The sequence below is a fragment of the Lutjanus erythropterus genome, chromosome 6, assembly GCF_056507025.1.
Source record: "Lutjanus erythropterus isolate fLutEry1 chromosome 6, fLutEry1.hap2, whole genome shotgun sequence".
Classification (NCBI taxonomy): domain Eukaryota; kingdom Metazoa; phylum Chordata; class Actinopteri; order Lutjaniformes; family Lutjanidae; genus Lutjanus; species Lutjanus erythropterus.
Window position 1 is genome coordinate 32159593 of NC_139322.1, and position 19820 is coordinate 32179412.

A 19820-nucleotide genomic window follows, 5' to 3' on the forward strand; every position below is an offset into this window, starting at 1 on the left:
GCAAAGATAGATGGTTTAATATCCCACAGCTCTGACTGAACCAAATCTAACATCATTACAAAAAACAAACAACAGCTCTGATTCTTCAAATGTTCATTCATTTTTCTTGTAAAGTTAATCAAAAATCTTCACTGTCTTTTACAGAGTATTTTGCCAAAAAAATCAAATTAAATTCTTTGACATAATCTATCAAATCAGATATTACTATAGCTAATGTTTATCATCTAGAATTTCATTATTGGAATATTCCCATTTAAATAAATTTCCTTAAAAAATGACCAGGGGTCACACAATGTACAATAGACAAGAGACACTGGTGGACTGTCAAATGAAGTGTTGCAATGGGATTGGAATCCCACGTGATCAGAATCTCCACAAAGCAAGAGGAAGTGAGATGGTGGATCTGTGGGAGCAGGACTGCTAAAACAGTCCATCACAGAACTCTGTTAGACTCCTCTGTGACAGGATGTTTTAGAATCGTATACAAAAATATCTAAATACATGGGCGGTTTCACTAAGCAGTTTCACTGAGCATATTTCTAATTCTTTACCCAACATAAAGGCAGAACTACATCTGCATACTGTTAATAATCACAGAGTAGCTTCAAAATGGAAAATGAGTCAGGAGTATTATCATTATTGGCAGAGCAAGTGCAATCAGATATGCGCTACTGTGTGAAGCTGCAAAGGCCTTCATGAGCTGTATGTCCTGTGACACGTGCTCTGACCGGCTTATACCCTCACCCTAATATCTAATAAGAACAGGCTGTTAGCCTATGCTTTATTTTTTTCATATCACTGCCACTGGACCTAAATGCTTAGCAAACAGTAATCTACACACAGCCGGCTCCATGACTTTAGCCTCATCAGCCTTAATATCAGAAATGAGGAAAAACCTGCTCGAACTGGTTCATGTCAGACACATCTGGTGGCCTGAGGACTCCAGGAAAATCAATAAGGACACCGAGTAAATAACACATTTACAAAGATTTCTCTAGAGTGGGCGACAGGCCTAAAATAAGACTCTCAGTGTTCCATGTCAGGCTTCTGCCTGGCCTACCTTCCTTTTCTCAAATCTCACTCAAACAAGCACTGTGTACCGTGTGGGAAACAGTTCATAATGATCAAAATTATTCTCCATTTTCTGACATTTTATACACCAAACAAACTAACTAACAACCTAACTATGGACTAATAGAGAAAATGATTGTTTTATCAATAATGAAAATAATCTACTTGCAACCCTATTTGGTATCTTCAAATATTTTTTGTCAGCTTTGTCCAAAAGCATTCTTACTGTAAGAGGCTGGATGTAAAGATATGTTGAATGTCATAATATTGCAATCAAAAATGTCTTATGACCATACTGGACTGTGATAATATCTACCATGATATTACATGGTTAATTATTTTATTTTATCATTATTATTTTATAAAAAAGGACTGCTACTGACTACTGCATTGCTTTGGTTTGCAAATGTACATACATATTTCAAACATTAATTACTAGAATATTCATGGCAATTTTTTGCACATGCTTAGGTCATGGCTGGCAACTTTTGTTTTATTATATTAAAAAAAGGAAAACAGAAGCACACTAAATATACGAACAAGAAATGCTGTACACATCAGATTTAATATTTCATAAAGGATTATTTTTAAGTCCTCATTTTTCTTTGGGTTTTTTTCATAGCACAATAAATATCAAGATATGAAACTAGATATACTCTTAGATATTCCATATCATTCTGTCATGATATGGTATAAGAGTTGTCTTTTTCTGGTTTTAAATGCTTTAAATGCATTACAGTAAAGTGATGCAATTTTCTGAACTTAACAGATTGTGGACGTGTTTGATTTTGTCCATATCCCGGCTTTATCCCTATTCTATATACTGCAGGGTAGTGTAATCAAGAGCAATGCATCGTAAGATCATCACTATTTGAGAATTTCTGGTATGTTATTTTAGAGAAAATGTGTATATCAAGAAATCGTGTATCGTGGCAAAGCCTATTGAAATATTTGTAAGCCATATTGCCCAGCCCTATATTGCAGACATTTTATTGTGGTATTATCATACTCTGAGTTTCTGGTATTGTTACATCTCTGAGCCTTACAAAGCTTAATGGTCACAACAACAGATTAAAAAAGTAACTTGATACCAGCAGAATTGTTCCTATCAGCAGACTTTACCCCTGGAGCCTTTTACAAAAACCCCACCACAGCAAACAATGTTCCTTTACTGTATGTTTGATGGTACTATGCTGATATCATCATCATCAAATTACAGTGGATTATTATCATACTCACTCCCTATGATCTTCAGCCCACTTTTGAACATGTCGGCAGTTGTATGATTCCAGTGTGCCGTGACACAGCGAGCTTTGCACTGCTGCTATTATCCCAGGTCAACCAGAAGGACCATCTGAAATTCTGAGCTTTGTGATGCAGTCATCATACTGACGGAGGAGTGAACCCTTTCCTGCTCTTTCTAAGTATTTGGTTTGCTGTGAACTTTGCCCTTTGTTTTGGGACATGTGGTTCTTTTTTCCACTGCTTGCTGATTTCTTTTTTTTGTCTGACAGATGTTGCTCAAGGACTGGACAAGCCTGATGCCTTATCTGAAAAAAAACAGTAGCTGAGTAGGTTGAAGAATTAACTCACAAAAGAGCAGTGCTGATCCTACAAGAGGACTGTGTTTCAGCTAAATACATTACTTTGTATAATAATGGGGCAATGTAATGTCACATGATCAGGGGTGTGAAGAAGCTCTGATCATTTTTTGTGTTTGCTAAGACTAGTGTCTTGTAAAATGGGATACATTCACACAAGTGTAAGTGGAACTAGAAACTGCCAGGCTTTATCAGTCCAGGCTTACAACTCAAGTCAAGCGTCACTTCAAAAGTCAACACTGAGTCACATGTTGCTGCATGCGCATTAAGCTCTCAGCAAATTTGTGGAGAACTTCATCCAAAACAAACTGTTCACTCAAATCATCATGAACGTCAATACGGTATTCTCACAATATCCCACTTAAATGCACCCGATACCAATACTAAATGACTAAAAACCTTCTTATACTGACCCTTGCAACCCTGTAGCCACCGTCTATATGATATAGTTAAGTAACAAGTATAATGTTGTAATACTTACTTCTAATTTAACTGAAATAAATCTTACCCCCAAACCCTAACCTGCAATCAAGAATCTACACTCTAAATCCCCAAACTACTTGCACAACTTTAACATCACCATACTTCTAAGATTATTGTGATACAGTGTCTGCAGGTCAACATTTTTTTGCCTGTTTGATCATCACCAGTGATAGCAGCCAAGCCAGCCAGATGTCTGCCTGTCTGATGCTTAGCACGTCTACTAGCTTCACTACAGATTGTAATGACATGTGGCACAATTGTAGTAGCATGGCCATGGAAGCATACCAGCTGCACACATGTTGTCTTTGCCACATGATCATTTAACCTCACTGTGAAGCAAAACAGTGCAATCAGCACATTTGTCCACTCTGGCTGTGAAAATATAAGCAGCCATGTTTCATTTAAAGAGACGCTGTGTGGCTAACCTTATTTCTGAAAAACCAATCTCATTTATTTTCGAAAGATTCAAGCTGACAACAGGAATATATAGCCTGCTGCTCTGCCTTAAAATATGACCAGCATCATCACATGGGTTCCACTGTCTCACGAGGAAGACGTGCTAGCATTACCAAAACAGACAAGACTGAAACTGCATCGCTTGATAAATAAAGCATGTCCTGTCCTGTTTAGCTAGTTTACCTGTTGGTACAGTGATGTGCAGCAAGGTGAATAGAGAGACTGACAAAAATAGGGAAGAAGAGGAAGCAGCTCCTACCTCCTGCTACATCAGGTGGTGAGAAAAAACCCAGCTATCAGTGGTCCTACCAGCTTCCAGCAAGATAAAAAACGCCTCCTCAGGGCTGTAGCCCTGTGCTGATGCACTCCCTGAATGAACCAGCCGAGGAGGAGGAGGAGGGAATACAGGGGGCGGTCAGGAGGAGGACAGCCAGGCCGGTATTCCAGAGACGTGATATACAGTCGCAAGCAGTCTTCCAGAAACAGTGTCCGGCTGGTGTACAGACGAACAGGCTGGCTGTAGAGGATCAGAGCTGGAGGAGGAGGAAGAGAGAGCCCTGCTGCTGGAGGATGCAGCCAGCATTTAGTCCTTTGTGCGTTGTGTCAGCAAGGATTACCTCCGTGGAGGAGGAGAGGAGAGGAGAGGGAGGAGGAGGATGGCCAGGGAGAGCGGCTGGCTGTGCGACGAGCACTGCATTCAGGTTGACGTTCCCCTGCTCTCGCATAAAAACAGGCCAATGGGCTTTGCTCCGCACAGGACTCTTCTGATGCTATATTCCAACAGCAGGGACATGAGCATCATCAGCAACACGCGTGTGAAGCCGACACACTGTGTGTTTACTGATCAATATGCACGAACACATGCGCACCAAGCTCTACATAAGGATGTACGGCCCTCTCTTTCATAGCCTGCAGGGACACTATTCGCTCTGCTGCCAATGAGCAGACAGGCACAGGACAGAGGGGAGGGGGGAGGGGCAATACGTTACAGGGGGAGGGTCTGGATGTTGTTGGGGTTTTTTTTTTTTGTTGGGGTGTGTTGATGAGGGGGCTGCTCATGGAAAAAAGGGGTGGGGTTGGAGGAGATTTTGATGAATGGGCACCTGTCATGGTCCTCATTTTCAGTCCTAAACTGGTTTGTGCAACCGCTGCTGGTGAGCTGGCAACACCGGCCCCAAGTCTCCTCCAGGCTCACACAGAATCAAGGAAGAGGCAGATTTGGTGTGTGTGTGTTTGCCAGTCTTTCCTAGCCTTGAACAATACTCTTCAATGTGACCACAGCTGTGGGAGACATCAACAATATGGCTCCATAAACCAGCCAAAATGGCATTCTGTCAATGCTGGCGCACACACATGAATGTACAGCTGGTATTGCCATGACATGAATAACCAATGAATTAATGGGGGTTTAGGAAGTGGTTGAGACACAGGCTTATAATGAAGTTCATTACACCATGCTCCCATCGAGTAAACAAAGCTGCTGCTGTTCATGTAATAGACTTGTTGGTCTAGATCATATAAAAGGAAGCATTCATTCACACAGCTCTTCTTCCAGTAGACAGTGACACACACATACACACATAAATATGGCAGTCATCAGACTGAGAGGGCTACTGAAATATGGGCTTGTTGTAGCCTGGGAACCTTTAATATATTACCAAAGACTATAGGGAACAGCAAAGACAAAAATCCTAAAATACTCAGTTCTATTCCTGTCCTGTGCACTCCGGCCTGGACTACTGGAGCTAACCTTCCTCACTGCTCAGGATAAAGCCCAAATCATCCATGCATTGTGAATTCACACCTGACTATCACCATGATGACATGTCCCCCTTTACCTCACTTATACACAAAACAAAAATATAATGGCAACACTTTTAAAGCCAACACAAAAGGCATGGAGTGTGGACTGGTTGCTGGAGAGGTGTCAGTTCATCTCCTGGACACTCCTGAGGTGCCCTTGAGCAAAGCATCAGACCCCTAACTGCTTGGGGCGCCTGACCATGTGTATGTGTACAGCCTCCTTGCTCTGACACCTCTCTCAGGTGCATGTCTACAGGTCCTGTTCGTGCATGTGTGTTTTTCATTTCTGTGTATGTATATACAAAAAAATTACAACAGAAAATTTGCTATCTGTAGCCCTATGTGAAATAGCCATACTTCGGTGCCTAATACATGTCTTCCAAAATAACTACACATTTTAGAGTGCTCTTCTACTGTCACCAGTCAAAGGCACATCTGTGTAATAATCATGCTGTTTAATCAGCATTTCTACATGTCACACCTGTCAGGTGGATGCATTATTTTGGCAACGAAGCAGCACTCACTTTAACATATTTGTGAACAGAATTTGACAGAAATAAACCTTTTGAGTGCATTTATATTTTGAGTGTATGTAACACTGATCTATCCAATAAAGAGTCAAATTTAAGGAAACAGAATAATAAAACTTGGAGGAAGAAAAGAACGCTTGTTAATCCTATTCTCTTGCAAGCTGCTGCCATTATCGCCAGAGATGAATGACGTTCAGTCAGTCTACATCAAACTGGATGACTCTGAGGTGCTAACTCTCTCAGGACAAAACAATACTTTTTCAACTCTGTCATCTTTGTAACTATTACAGGACTGGCTTGTGGCCAGAAGGCTGTTAATCTGAATCCTCTGTCCAGCTGGGACGATCCTTGTAGGGAAACAGGAAACAAATTCTTCAACTTGTGTCAATTGGCGATATAAACCTTTTGTCATAAGCTTAGCAATGTGCTGCTGTGGACGGAATCAACAGTTTTCCTTTTACAATTTTTTCATTTTGCCTCACAGAACACAAAAGTCGCTGATCTACTGCTGCCTCAATTTGTTTGTGTTATTGTGTGACTTTGGTGTTTTAAAGGGTTAGTTTGGATTCACCAAACTAACAAAAACTAGTTATCCAATCTAGGCAGCAGTAGACCAGCAACTCCCACGTTTTGCAAAGTAAAATTACTGGTTTCTCAAAGGAGGATTTATTATAAGACCACTGTATAGGATTTAGTGGTACTTGGCAGTGACCTAACAGAAACACCTTGTGTCATTCTTGACTTCCAAACATGTAGGAGAACCTAAGGTGGCTGTGAGATTCATACAAAATGTGAAAGGCCCTATTTATAGCCAGTGTTTGGTTTGTCTGGTCTGAGCAACTGCAGAAACATGGCAAAGCTACATGACAGACTCCATGGAAGATGACCCATGCCTTCCGCAGACACAAAAGGCTAATTCCAAGGTAATGACTGCAAAATTCTTAATTTCAGATAATTATACACTAATGAAAACATACTTATGTATATTCCATTTCTGCCATATTCTGCCAACAGCTGCCATAAATCTTACACAAAGGACCTTTAAGTCAAAAGTCAAAGGATGAAGAAATCAATCAAGTTTAGGTTGGGTTTATTCATGACAGTGTGGTCAGACTAGAAAACACAAAGTATAATCCTTTTCCTGCAAAGAGCAAAGACAATCCAACTCCTTTTGTAGTTGAGAAGTATGTTCATGTGTATGTGGAGCAGGACCGGATGGGTCTGTTTTTCTCTAAGTGGATTATTCCCTACAAACCCCTGTCAACTTCATAAATCTTGATGCCTAGCTCTATATGGCCTGGTGCATCTGTGCATATGTAATTAGGATGAGTGTGTGTGCATAACCAACGTGGGTGTTTGTGTGTCAGGGACATTACAAGCTCTTAGACAAGAATAACAAGGATGACGCCAGTCCAGATGTGTCCTGTGCTACGATAACAAAACCATTACAAACAGGCCTATTCTATGCTGCCCCTGTCCTCAGCAGTACATTGCTTCACCTCTGTGCCTTTACTCCTGTCTGATTTTTCAAACTGGTGGCATGTCAGCTACCATCTACTGTAAGTAAAATACTGACTAGAGTAGTACCTCATACAACCCCACTTCTAAAAACCCTATATATGCCTTTACTAGGCAAAAATTCCCTCATTTAAAGGGAAAATTCTGCACTTTTCACACAGATGTCAAGTCACCTCAGTGTTCCTCAGTGCATGCTATACTGACCAAGAAAACTGACTTCTGCTACAAAGCTGTGCCAGCAGTGTCTACATGTACCAGGATGCATGCATACGACATATGTTGTAGCACAATTTATTGTTTCAGTTGACTACATTTACCTTCAACACTGACTGGGCAAATTTTCCCTTTAACAACATTTCATTAAGTTTCTTCATGAGTGGATCAGGTTGGAACTATTTCAAGAGGCCTTTCCACCACCAGAGGAATTACACTGGACTGGAAAACTGAGTAGAACAAAATGATCACATTTCAAGCCAGTGGTTATTTGTCTCAAATTTTACTTTCTGCAACCTCAGTCAAAAAACACTGATTTTGGCCTGTGGGTAACCATACTGGTTACTGTGAAAACTGCTACTGCACTGACGTAACAGCGAGTGTCAAGCTCATATTTGATTATCGTGCCAGTCTGTCAGCCAGGATGTCCCTTTCTTTTAAATTTTATAATCTTCTCACTAAGCAAATAATAATGTTGTGCTGTGTTATGTATCTATGTATTGATCTGAGGCACTGAACCAACTGTGGCATCAACTTTTAATGGACCATAAAAATAAAGAACCTATCTATCTATCCATCTATCTATCTATCCACAATAGTTGAAACACTGTTAACATTCCTCATTCAAACAAAAGGCTGCCACAATCCACAAGCTGGCATATTAACTTTCATACATTTATTGTACTAAAATTGTACTCTCTAATAATATGCCCTGTACACAGAGTTTAAAGAAATTATGTAGAAGTTATTTTCCTTTAAGTCTTTCACTGCTAAAAGGAAACATTCTCAGAGACAAATGCATACCCAAAAAAAGGAAAAAGGTCTATTCACTACAATACAAACACAGACACAAACAAGCAAATTTTTCACGGGCTGCCTTTAACTTGCCAACAGATAGGTAACTCAGAGTTGCCCCAAGTGTTTAAAAGTCTTACCTTGAGAATTTCCACACAATATCTTCCCCATTTCTCCTCACTTGCAATCAACTGATCTCCCCTGTTTCCCTGAACCACAAGTTATTTCTCTGATGTATGCCAGCAGCAAGCATTTCAAGCTTGATTATTTTGATTTTGACTTGTAGAACCAGGAAAGAAGGGGCAACAAGACAAAGACACAGACAGATGACTGAAACTTTGCTCCCAAGTGGGTGTGGCTGAGAGAAATTCTGACTATGACCAGTTGCAGCTCCAGTTTGTGGGCAGCTGCAGCTGGGCTCTGTTTCATCTGGAGTCAAGTGACCAGAAAGATGACAGGTGTTGGGTCTCGTCTAACAGCTACAGCTCTTAGTACAGCATACTGTCATAGTCCTAACACATGTCAGTTCAACCCTTAACCACCAGACTCAGGAAATAACTGTGGGCAATTATATATCCAACAGTAATCCATGAAATCTGTTTAAATACTACCACAATTCTTTTTTTTTTTTTAGCTCAAGTCTGGTGGCAACGACTGATTCCTACCACCCAACACAATGTGAAGTACAAACTGAAAACTTGGTCAATGCTGACAGGTACAGTAAAACAACCATGGCACCCCACTAGTCAGCTAGCCGAAGTTAGCTTGCTTGCTAACTCAAGTAAAACCCAGTTATTGTATGTTCACTTTAAGTGGGAACAACGTCACCACCAAATCTCATTCAAAAATTGACGATTTAATTACAGTGGTTACTGTGAATGGCACTAATGCGATATAAAAATTACAGCCTTTTGACAAATTATTAGTCGGAACTCATCAGTTCAATCGACAAACATATAACATTACAGAATTTTTTGTTTTAGCTTATGTGTCAACTTCTAAAATTAACCTTAAGAACCGGCTCAAATTGTTTGATATTGCCCATCGTAACATGCCGATATTTTGATTTTAGGGAACATCTTTGACAGGCGAATTAACTGGACACGTTCAACCATTGAAGTGAATCGCTCTTGCATGGCTCACATGCGAATTTATCATTCGCCAACAACATACTATAACAATATAACGATAATCAGGGTAACATTAATTTGGCTAAGCTGTGAAATGAATTCTTCGTGGCTTTATAATAACACAGGACGGTTGGTGGGTTTGTGCGTACTACTAGCTTGTAACAACGTAGACGCTAGCTAGCTAACTCATGTCTGGACATCCTTTATTGGTATAAAAACAACGTTTTTTCATGATGTAGCTACTTACCGGGCCTTTATCAAGAGTGTTTACTTTGTGGTAAAATATATTTCCATGTCGCTGTCCATCACCAACGCTGACATGGCTTGTTTTATGACAAATAAGTATTTACTATATTGAAAGGTTTTGCAGCAGCCCACAGCCATGACAACACGCCCATGCCTTGCGTCACTACCAATGCTGCCTTCACGTGCTCCTCGTAATAAACATAACAAATTGAAGAATGAGTTAAAACTTTGAGCTAAAGTCACTGACACTTGTGAATGATAAGAAAGTGCATAAGGTATTTTTATCACTAGAATATGTTTAAGTAAATTTGAATAAGCCCTTTTTATGTGTGTTTGTAATTTATATATTCTTTTTTTGTTTTTGTTTTTTTTAAATTTGTGTTGTTCTTGTTCAACCTTTTATGATTTTGATAGATGGAAAATGAAAAAAGCCTTTTTTGTCTGTACGTAAAGACAAAAATAAATAAATAAATTTTAAAAATATTCAGTAAATAAACACCAAAAAGTCTGAATTCAACCACTGGTAGATATGGTTTCAAGCATGTTCCAAGTAGGTAGGTTCTGGGGTAGCTTTGTATAATTTTTAAATTAAATTAACTAAGCAGTGTTATAGAAGTAAATGAAGAAGTTTTTTGTTGAATATGTATTCTCAGTGCAGAAAGCACAGAGACAGCACAGAATCTTGTCATGTTACAATTCCCTGAATCTTCAGTTGTAATTGGGTCTTTGACAGGCCCCTGGTGGCCACAGGACCTTCAATAGTCAGCCAGTTTGACATGAAATAGTAGGGTAACACCAATGATACTTACTAAGGTTCCATTGCATTCCTGTCAAATAGAGCCAAGGTGCTACTACTGTGCATTTTGGCTCACTGGAAAGGCTCTACTACACTTAATGGAATGGGACCTTAATTGATATAATTAGCAACACCTGAGTTTAACCTACTATTTCATATCAATATGGCTAAACCGAAAAGGGTTTATTTAGCTGGTTCATGTCTCTGGCCTGATGTGTGTCCTTGTTCTCTTTCTCATCATGTAACATTCATATGAGGGTTAAACAACTGCACTTCATAATAACCATGTGTGCCATTTAATTTCACAATATGAATATACATATTCTGAAACACAAAGGCTGGCATAAATATGTTGATTAGAATTTCAATCAACTATTTAATATTTAATATTCACAACATGGAAGGGGCAATTTCCAATCAATCCACCCCACATGTCTTAGGGCTGTGGGTGGAAACTGGAGCCCCCACAGTGCTGTAGCAAAATGAATAAAGGACAATGACTAGGACACAGCACAGAGATTGCATGCAAAGTGATAAGAATATTAAATCATAAAAGACCTTTTTATGGCAGCCATATTTATATGAAACAGTAGCATAAATAAAAGTGTTACCCATGATACTAATTAGTCTCTGTTCCATGCAGGTCAAACACAGTCGGGGTGCTGCTATTGTCCATGTTGGTTCACTGGAAATGTTGGCTAAATGTTTGTCCAATACCGCCCCCTGCTGACAAATACTCTGCTACACAAGCCCAGAGTTTTTTGTAAATTGATACTTTTTAAATGTAGGGACACTTTCACTGAAAATAAAAAATGTTATATTCTCTGATGTTACTGGCTACTTCATCTACACTGGCTCCATTCATTTACTGAGTATTGCTCCTATCAGAAGAAACAAGTGCAATAACAGTTAAACAATCATGAAAAACTGTTATTTCTTTTTTTATCTTTATTATTATTATTTATCTGTATGATGTGTGCATGCATCATGTGTGGAATGTAAAGGAAATATTTTAAAAAATGCAGAGCAAATTTTGTTGTACAGTGTCCAGAGGGGTTGGCAAGTTACCTGTCAAGTAACAGGTAACATGTAACACAGCTCTATGAAATTAGGGAATACATTTTTGGGTCAATAATAATTCAGTTATGTTCATTTACACTTTAGAGCCTATCTAAGATGTTTGACAGCCAATAACTGCCACATTTTTCAAGAGATGAAGATGCTGCTTTATCTCTGTATGAACGGTAACACCTCAAATGAAACAACCTCAGTGTCATTCCATATTTAAATTATTTGAACAGTTTATTAATTTGCCATTAAACTTATATTTAACATCAAATCTCACATTGCATGTTATATTGTAGATACCTTTTTCACAGCAGCCACTTTACATGAAATAATAGGATAAACACAGTTGTTACCACTGATACTGAGATTTTGTTCCATTCAGTCCAAACAAGATCAGGGTGCTGACATGTCGGCTCTGCTACACTAAACAGAATGGGACTATAATCAGTGTCATTGATAACACCTGTGTTTATCCAACTATTTCATCTATATGGCTGCAGTGAAAAAGGTCTATTGTCATACTTCTTAAGGCTGAAAGAAAAGTGAACTTCTGTTTTGATCCAAAATGAAGACATCAGAATGGGACATCAGCATCTGTGAGTTTTATTAAAATTCATTGAAATACTATTTGGCTCTCAAAACAAGGGGAAAAAAGTCACAATGAGCAAATTAACAGTATGTGCTGTTAATCTGTATGAGAAAAAATGGTTTATTGATGTTTTGGGGTATCAGTGTTGTGTTGTGTCTTGAAGAACAACAAATATGGCAACTGGAGGTTTATTGTCGGCCCTTAAATGATAAAAATGTTGCCTACCTCTACAGAATGACACCAACACTTCTCACTCTTACCAACACATTACATTAGGCTTAATACTGAAAAAAATACACAATCTGATTACGCCTTCAGTGTCACAGAGGAGGACCTAAACTTAATCTCTGTTCAACATATAAATTAGACAATAAATTAAAGCCTGTGAAAGCTCTCAGATAGCTTTGTACAAATACAAAGAGGTACATAAACTAGTCTGTATTAAAACAACAAAATTTGAAATATCAAAGCTAATTAAATCACAGTAACGGCAAGCTGCCAGGAGGTGCCAGAATGATCCCGAACACGTAGAAAAGTCCCATGAGGAGGTTGAGCTTGGCCGTCTTCTGGGGGATCTTGGCGTAGCATCGGCTGCGGAACTGCTTCTCCAGGGGGAATGCCATGGGCAGCGTGAGCAGAGGCAGCGCCATGCTGATGGTGTAACGGGTGGCGAGGATGCAGAAGAGCACGTAGGGGACAAAAAGCAGGAGGTTGTAGAGGACGTAGGACAGCGTTGGGCCTATGAGGATGGCTAGGGTGACGATGCCCGCCTGCTTGTCAGAGTCCATGTCTCTGGTGTTGTTGCTGTGGAGGATGGCTTCCGTGTTGAGGGCGAGCGGGACGGCGTACACCAGGGGCAGCACCGACAGGTAGCCGACCTGCACCGCGTGGGCAAACATGACTGCCAGAGGGCCGAAGGTGATGAGGATTACCACGTCTCCCAGGGCCACATACTTGAGGCCGATGCCTGTGGAGAACAGTAAACAAATTTACCAACACATTATACATGTTTGAACATAGCTGCTGAAAACAAGTGAAAAGACTGTGAACTATGTAATACTGAATTGTGTCATTAGATCGATTAAACTTGTTTCCACCAGTTCTGTGTTCAGGATTTTTTTGGGTGGGCCTGAAATCATGGCTCGATGATGCAATGGAGCCATACGCCCTTGTAAACACAAGCAAAATAAGCATCGCAAACATAGCTTTTGCAAATCTGCTACTATAAATCAGCTGTAAAATAAATATGCTAGACAGAGCATCCATGTTTCAGGTTGTATTGGTATTTTACACTTCAGGATGAACCTCAACCCCTGGCATTTCAGAGCAGAGAAGCTTATTTTTTCATTGTTTTGAGACCTAATTTAATACACATGATAATTTTTTTAGTCATTCAAATCTGGCTGAAGTATCCAGACATTAACTCTACATTGTCAGACAACCTCTTGTCAAACAGCTGAACATTTTGTTACTTTAATAACACTGCGATCACCGGCTGCTGGTATATTGGAGGTTCCCAGAAACACCCGAAAGAAAATCAGGGATGCAGCATTTGTCACTTATGTTCCAAAGCTGTGGAACACGCTACTTATAGATACTAAAGAAGCCAGCTCGCTAATTATTTTTAAAAGAAAGCTATAAACTTCACTTTAGCCTTTAAATAGTTATACCTTTGTACAGGTCTGGGACTGTTTTCCTTTTTGCTTCACAGACATGCACTGCTTCTTTTAAAATGTTCTATTTTCCTTAACTTTATGCATTCTATATACTGCATTTTCAACTTACATTTTTTATTCAGTTTTTTTTATCTTGTGTTATGTATTTTATCAATTCTATTCTCATCCTTATTTTTTTCTTACCTTTACTAGTATTATCCAGTGGGTTTTATCCTTTTGAAGGTGCAATCTGTGTGGGTTGTGATTCTTAATGTTTTTTCTTTTTTTATCTTAGTTTACATTAATTATGACATTCTATTCCTGTTTTTATGTTTATTCCAAGTCTTTTTTATGTGAAGCACTTAGTGCGTGTAATTTCATTTGTTGTAATGCACATGTCATATATGAAAGGTGCTAAACAAATAAAGTTTATTATTACTGCTGTTATTAGAATTAGAATTAGAATTAGAATTAGAATTATTCTAATTATTATGACTTGTTCTAACGGGTCACATTTTTTCAAACGATGAAACAGTTTTATGATGCTTCCCATCTTGAACTGGAACGTTTCTTCAGCACTGTTTGAAGTGCTCTGTTTTTTGTTGGACGGTAAATGGCCAACATATGTCCAAACTACTGAAGTCAACAAGCAGTGTGTTTTCTTCTGTGCAGCTTTCACTCAATTTGCTTATCTGTGTTTCACTTATTCTGCTCCCAGTCTAAGCCTGTCAGCCACTGTGTCTGTAAGCAGGGCACAAAATTAGCACCAGCCACCAGCAAAATGCTGGCAAAATATGCAAGTGGCTGGTAGATTTGCTTCATCCACCAGCAAAAAAACAATGGTAATCTAATGAGTGTCTGGTAAAATTTTAACATTCACAAGTCATTTGGCCAGTAGACAAAAATCTTAATTTTGCACCTTGTCTGTAAGCACACCACTATTCCTGCGACATCACTGGTTGTTTGTCTTCCTCTGTTTAATGGCAGGTGGAAGATTGTGAAATCTTTTATTGTAAGCTTAAAAAAACTGGATCCTACACTTCCCATAATGCAGCAAATATCTTTTCATTCTGCCTGGTAAACATAGTCTTTTAAACTCCACACCCCAAGGTATCAGAGACTTTCTGTTAGACATTTGTAGTCTCAAAGCTCAAGCTGAGATATCCCAGGTTCACGCAGATCCACAGAGGACAATTCTTCATCTGTTTTCACAGGTAGTTAGGAGTAGTACTAACCATGAAAAAAAAAAATAAACTGCCCTTTACGTGTATAAGTGACAGTAGAATTTCCCTATAACGACTCTTTCTATTGATCTACATGGTGAAAACATTTGTTGGGAAAGTGACCAACACAATATTCGCCGGAATCACAGCGTGAGGCTGCAAGAAAAATCACTAAAACAAGCTGCAAGATTCTTCAACTATAGAGAGTGATGAATCGACACTTTCAGAAATGCACTTCACTTCATGAGGGAATGTAACACATTAGTGTCATGTTTGAAAAAGGACCAGTCCACCAAAATACCTACAGCATGTGCCAAAGGCAAAGTAATAGCTTACTTACTATCTAGCCATGCAAAGTTTTTTTCTCCCTTACATAAAGGATGATTGAGTAAGATTTGTAGTATCTATTGGCAGAATATGGCAGAAGTGCATTCATAAGTATATTTTTTATTAATGTAGCATAATCAGGAAAAAAAATTCTTGTGTTTTTGTCATCTTAGAGCCATTAATATTTACAGAGGGTGCAGGTCGTCCTCCACACAGGCTGCAATGTTGCACCATCATTTCTCTCCTGTAGTCCAGAATGGACAAACCAAACATGGGCTCTAAATATTTGACTGAGGCGTCTTGTGCAAGTCACGCAGCCACTGTAGGTTCTCCTACACACTTAGAAGGGGAGGATGAGACACCGTGTTTTGCACTCTACAACCTCACCGTTAGATGCCACCAAATCCTACACACTGGTCCTATAACCAGAAAGCTCCCATTGAGAAACAATGTCTTCTGCCAAGATGGGCAGTGGAAAATACAATAAAATGGTTTCATATAAAAATTTAGAAAAATAAACATACAAACTGTGCACTCTTTCTTGGCATCAGTTCCTACTTTAACAACACCAACCTTCTGATGAAACTTTGTGCCACTAACATGTAATGTTGCCCAGATTGAACCTGGTCTTGAGGGTGTGTGTGGGTGTGTGTGTGTGTGTGTGTGAGGCTGCAATCCAAAAGATTGAAGTTAATATTTTACTCACCTCCAGTGTATAAAAAAGAGCTGGAGAGTCCCCCGAAGTAAATAAGGGCTAGGTGCTCCAGTCTAAGTGTTGACAGGAAGTAGAGCAGAGTAGCACACAAGCACCCCAAAGAGTATAACAATGCTCCGAACATAACAACATCCTGCGGTGCCAAGATTTCATCCACCAGAGTCCTATCATCGCTCTTCTTGTGGTCAATCCCTTTGGAGAAGTCATAGTAGGTGTTTACGAGGTTGCCCGCCCCGTGAACCACGAGGACGGCCACCGCACACACCATCAGGATGACCAAGTCCACAGAGCCCTCAAGTTTGTATGCCAAGGCGCTGCCAAGGGCCACCGGCGTGAGCGATGCACTGAAGCTCCACGGCCTCAGTGCTAGTACATAGGCCGCACACTTGTGCCTCACATCGGAGGCGACGCGGGCCATCCTCGACATATGGTTAGTACCAGGAGAGTGACTGACCAAGTTATTCATACCAGTCTGCCACTGTTGGCCATTGTGGCCATTGGATCCAGCCAGTACAAATGTTTCTGCCCTGCTTTGTTTCTGCTCTTTGGCCATTCCTCTGCAAGGGGTCGACAGTACCAGAAATGTTCCTGAACGTCACAGCCTGGTGTTCCTGTAGCAGGGAAAACATATCAGCATAATTACCAGACAGTTAACAGTACTCATTATACATACACAGCATTGTGAACTACTCAAATTCTGATTGGTTAATTACAATAAAATCATTTTTGAATCTATAAAATAATTCTTAAATTAATATTTTGTATAAAATTATTATTATTATTATAAGGTCATTAGTGTGAAATAACCCCTTCAGGATGATTCAAAACCTGCATCACTCTGTCAGAGGATTTGTTTTTTCACAACACACCACAGCCTTGATACATATTATACCGTTATACAGCAATGCTTAGTTGATTAACTGATTTGTTGTCAACTATCAGGCTAAATGGATTGCCAAATGTTTTGATACTCAATTGTTTTGACTTATGTTTTAAGAAAAAATGTCCAAATTGTCTGACTTCAGCTTCTCAAATGTGAATATTTTCAGGTTTCTTTAGTCCTCTACAACAGTAAACTAAACATCTTTGGGTTGTAGACAAAACCAGATTTCAGAGGTTGTCACCTTTTGTTCCGCAAAACACTGATCAATATTTTTTCACAATTTTCTAATCTAATCAATTAATTGAGTAAATGATCAACAGAGATAGACAAATATAATTGTTAGTTCGAGCCCCAAATATAAAAATAAGGCTGAGTGGCTGAGTGGCAAATAAAATGTGCTTGTTGTTTTTTGTAGGTATCATCAGGTTTGGCATATTTGGATAATAAAAAAGCTTTACGTTGAGTTTATATCACCCTACAGCAGTAAGAAAGTATCACTTAGGCATAAAGAAGCTCTAATATTATAGCAGATAGCATTCTAATAAAATTTTGGTCAAACACTGAAACCAATATTAGGAAGTAAAACAATTCTGATACCAATATATCAGGCAAAATTACTTCTATACATTAAGGGCATTAGGTTAACTTTTTGGGCACATACCACTGGTGCTACAGGGGTTAAAACTTTTGTAGCACAGTCCACAAAAATCTTAGTAAGAGTACAATACTAATATTGTATGTTACCATCTCTAAAAACTAGAGTCTCAGACAAGAAAAGAATTCTCATAGATACATTAGCTGATATTACTTTCTGTAAATGTGTCACATTCTGTAAACAACAAAATATCAGTTTTCATATCTGTGCATATATACAACGTACACACTAATGCCAGTATGCACCAGTATAGCTGTGATAGGCCAATATCGGTCCAGTAATATCGCCGAACCAATGTGTCTGTCTGGCTCTATATTTTATATTGTCATATAGTTACTTGATTCTTTTTTAAAACATGGTTAGACAATTAAAGATTTTTTCAGGACATATGCAAACTTAGTTTTAAATATGAGTATTATTTACAAGAGAAATGGTCTTGCCGCAACAGATCAAAGCACGCCCACAGGTCAGATGGGGGGAACAGTCAAATATAGTTGCTGGCAATGACAGAAACTGCCCGAGTGCTGTAACGTTACAGTAACGGTACTGTCAGACTCTTTGAGTTCAAGGTAAAGTGGGTGTTTCGAAACAGTAGAAACAGTGGATACTTGTTCACTCTGCCAAATACACGTGGCATTCCCTTAAACACCACCCACACTCAAATGCCGGAGAAACTTCTTTTGGGAGAAACCAACACACTACCAACACACTTGCCACCTACAGAAGGGCACGGCACCCGGGAGGGGCAAGCAGCGCCGAGCTAACTACTGAGATTATGGGATTAAAGCTAACAGGCTAGTCGCGGAGCTAACGCTCTGTACGGGGACAGAAAAGAGGAAATGTCTGACAGCGGCTCTCACCTGTTACGTCTTCACCATCCGACACAAACTGTGCTTTTCTCCGCTTAAAAACATGTTTCTGTGCCCGTGGAGCTTGGAACAGTGAGAGCCAGTCAGCTAGCTTACGTGTCAACTTCGAGGGTACTTGACTGACTGGCCACCGTAAACGCCGCTGCACCTAACAGGCGCCATTTCCTCCGCCAGAAGTGTAACACCGGACACAGGTCGAGGAAATTGCATCTCATACTATGGTTCCGACTAGCAATGAATTCATACAAACCACTTGGCATAATACGAATAAAAAAAAAAACAAAAAAAAAACGCTTTTTCAATTTGTCGCACGATATTGATGTAAAATGATTAAAATGATGTAAAATAATTACTCAGTACAGAACAAGGATGTGATTTGAAAATGTTTTTAATGTTTTTCAGATGCATGACAAAAATACTAGGCAATATAAATGTTGTGATATTCAAATATCGGCCAATTTTGCAATGATGCATAAAATGTTGTTATTAAACACTTGCTACAGAGAAATGTAAATGGATGCAGTATATTTTACAGTTTAACAATTAACTTTATTGTCCAAAAATAAACAGTAGGGCACTGAAACAGTAACAGTAAATAAAACTGTAAATAAAAAGAACACAAGAAGAACATAACATGCATATATGTTAAAATCGAATTAAGAAAAAATATGAATTATACATGAAATGCTGCCTATAAAGCTAAAAAAATAAATAAAAACCAACCATAACCAACCAACCTCCAACCACCCAAGCTCTCTGTGAAAACAAGAACAAAGTAAAATAAAGTAAAATGTTGAGCGCCTAAGAAGAAAAAAAAAAAGACCTTCTAGACTCTGAGCAGTTAGCTGACACAGAGTGGCTCATACCTGAGCTTTCAGTGGGATGAATAAAATGGGATGAGGCAGAATATGCTGATGAGCAAGTGGAGCTACAAGTGCAACGTGTAGAACGAGACAGTGGGTGCAAAGATGGTGCCCATTTAGTTCAATGAGAATTGCTCACTGGCACATACATCAGACCAGCACATATTGTACTTCGCCAAAACATCAGGCCATGGGGATCCCATTTTAACAAGTTTGTATTGATTCATGCCGAGTTGAACAAACATTTGATGTTTAAACCTGTCTAATAATTATTCAAGACTCAAGATCCAACATGTTTATTGTCACAGCAGTTATACAAGTACAACCATCT

General features: G+C 39.2%; 2 protein-coding genes across 2 annotated transcripts in view; both read right to left on the reverse strand.

The window, feature by feature from the left end:
* mib2 (MIB E3 ubiquitin protein ligase 2) overlaps positions 1-2467 on the reverse strand; it is a 50185-nt gene extending 47718 nt beyond the window's left edge. The window contains exon 1 of the mRNA XM_084721659.1: positions 2311-2467. Within this exon, the coding sequence (XP_084577785.1) occupies positions 2311-2341 (31 nt within the window). The 5' untranslated portion in view covers positions 2342-2467. The remainder of the gene's footprint in view (positions 1-2310) is intronic.
* Positions 2468-12290: 9823 nt separating this feature from the next.
* Positions 12291-18821, reverse strand: ubiad1 (UbiA prenyltransferase domain containing 1). Its single transcript, XM_084721660.1, has 3 exons — positions 18618-18821; positions 16211-16830; positions 12291-13266 (listed from the first exon to the last, which is right to left on the reverse strand). Exons 2-3 carry the CDS (start codon positions 16770-16772, stop codon positions 12779-12781), a joined length of 1050 nt encoding a protein of 349 aa, XP_084577786.1. The 5' UTR covers positions 16773-16830; positions 18618-18821; the 3' UTR covers positions 12291-12778.
* Between the last annotated feature and the right edge of the window lie 999 nt (positions 18822-19820).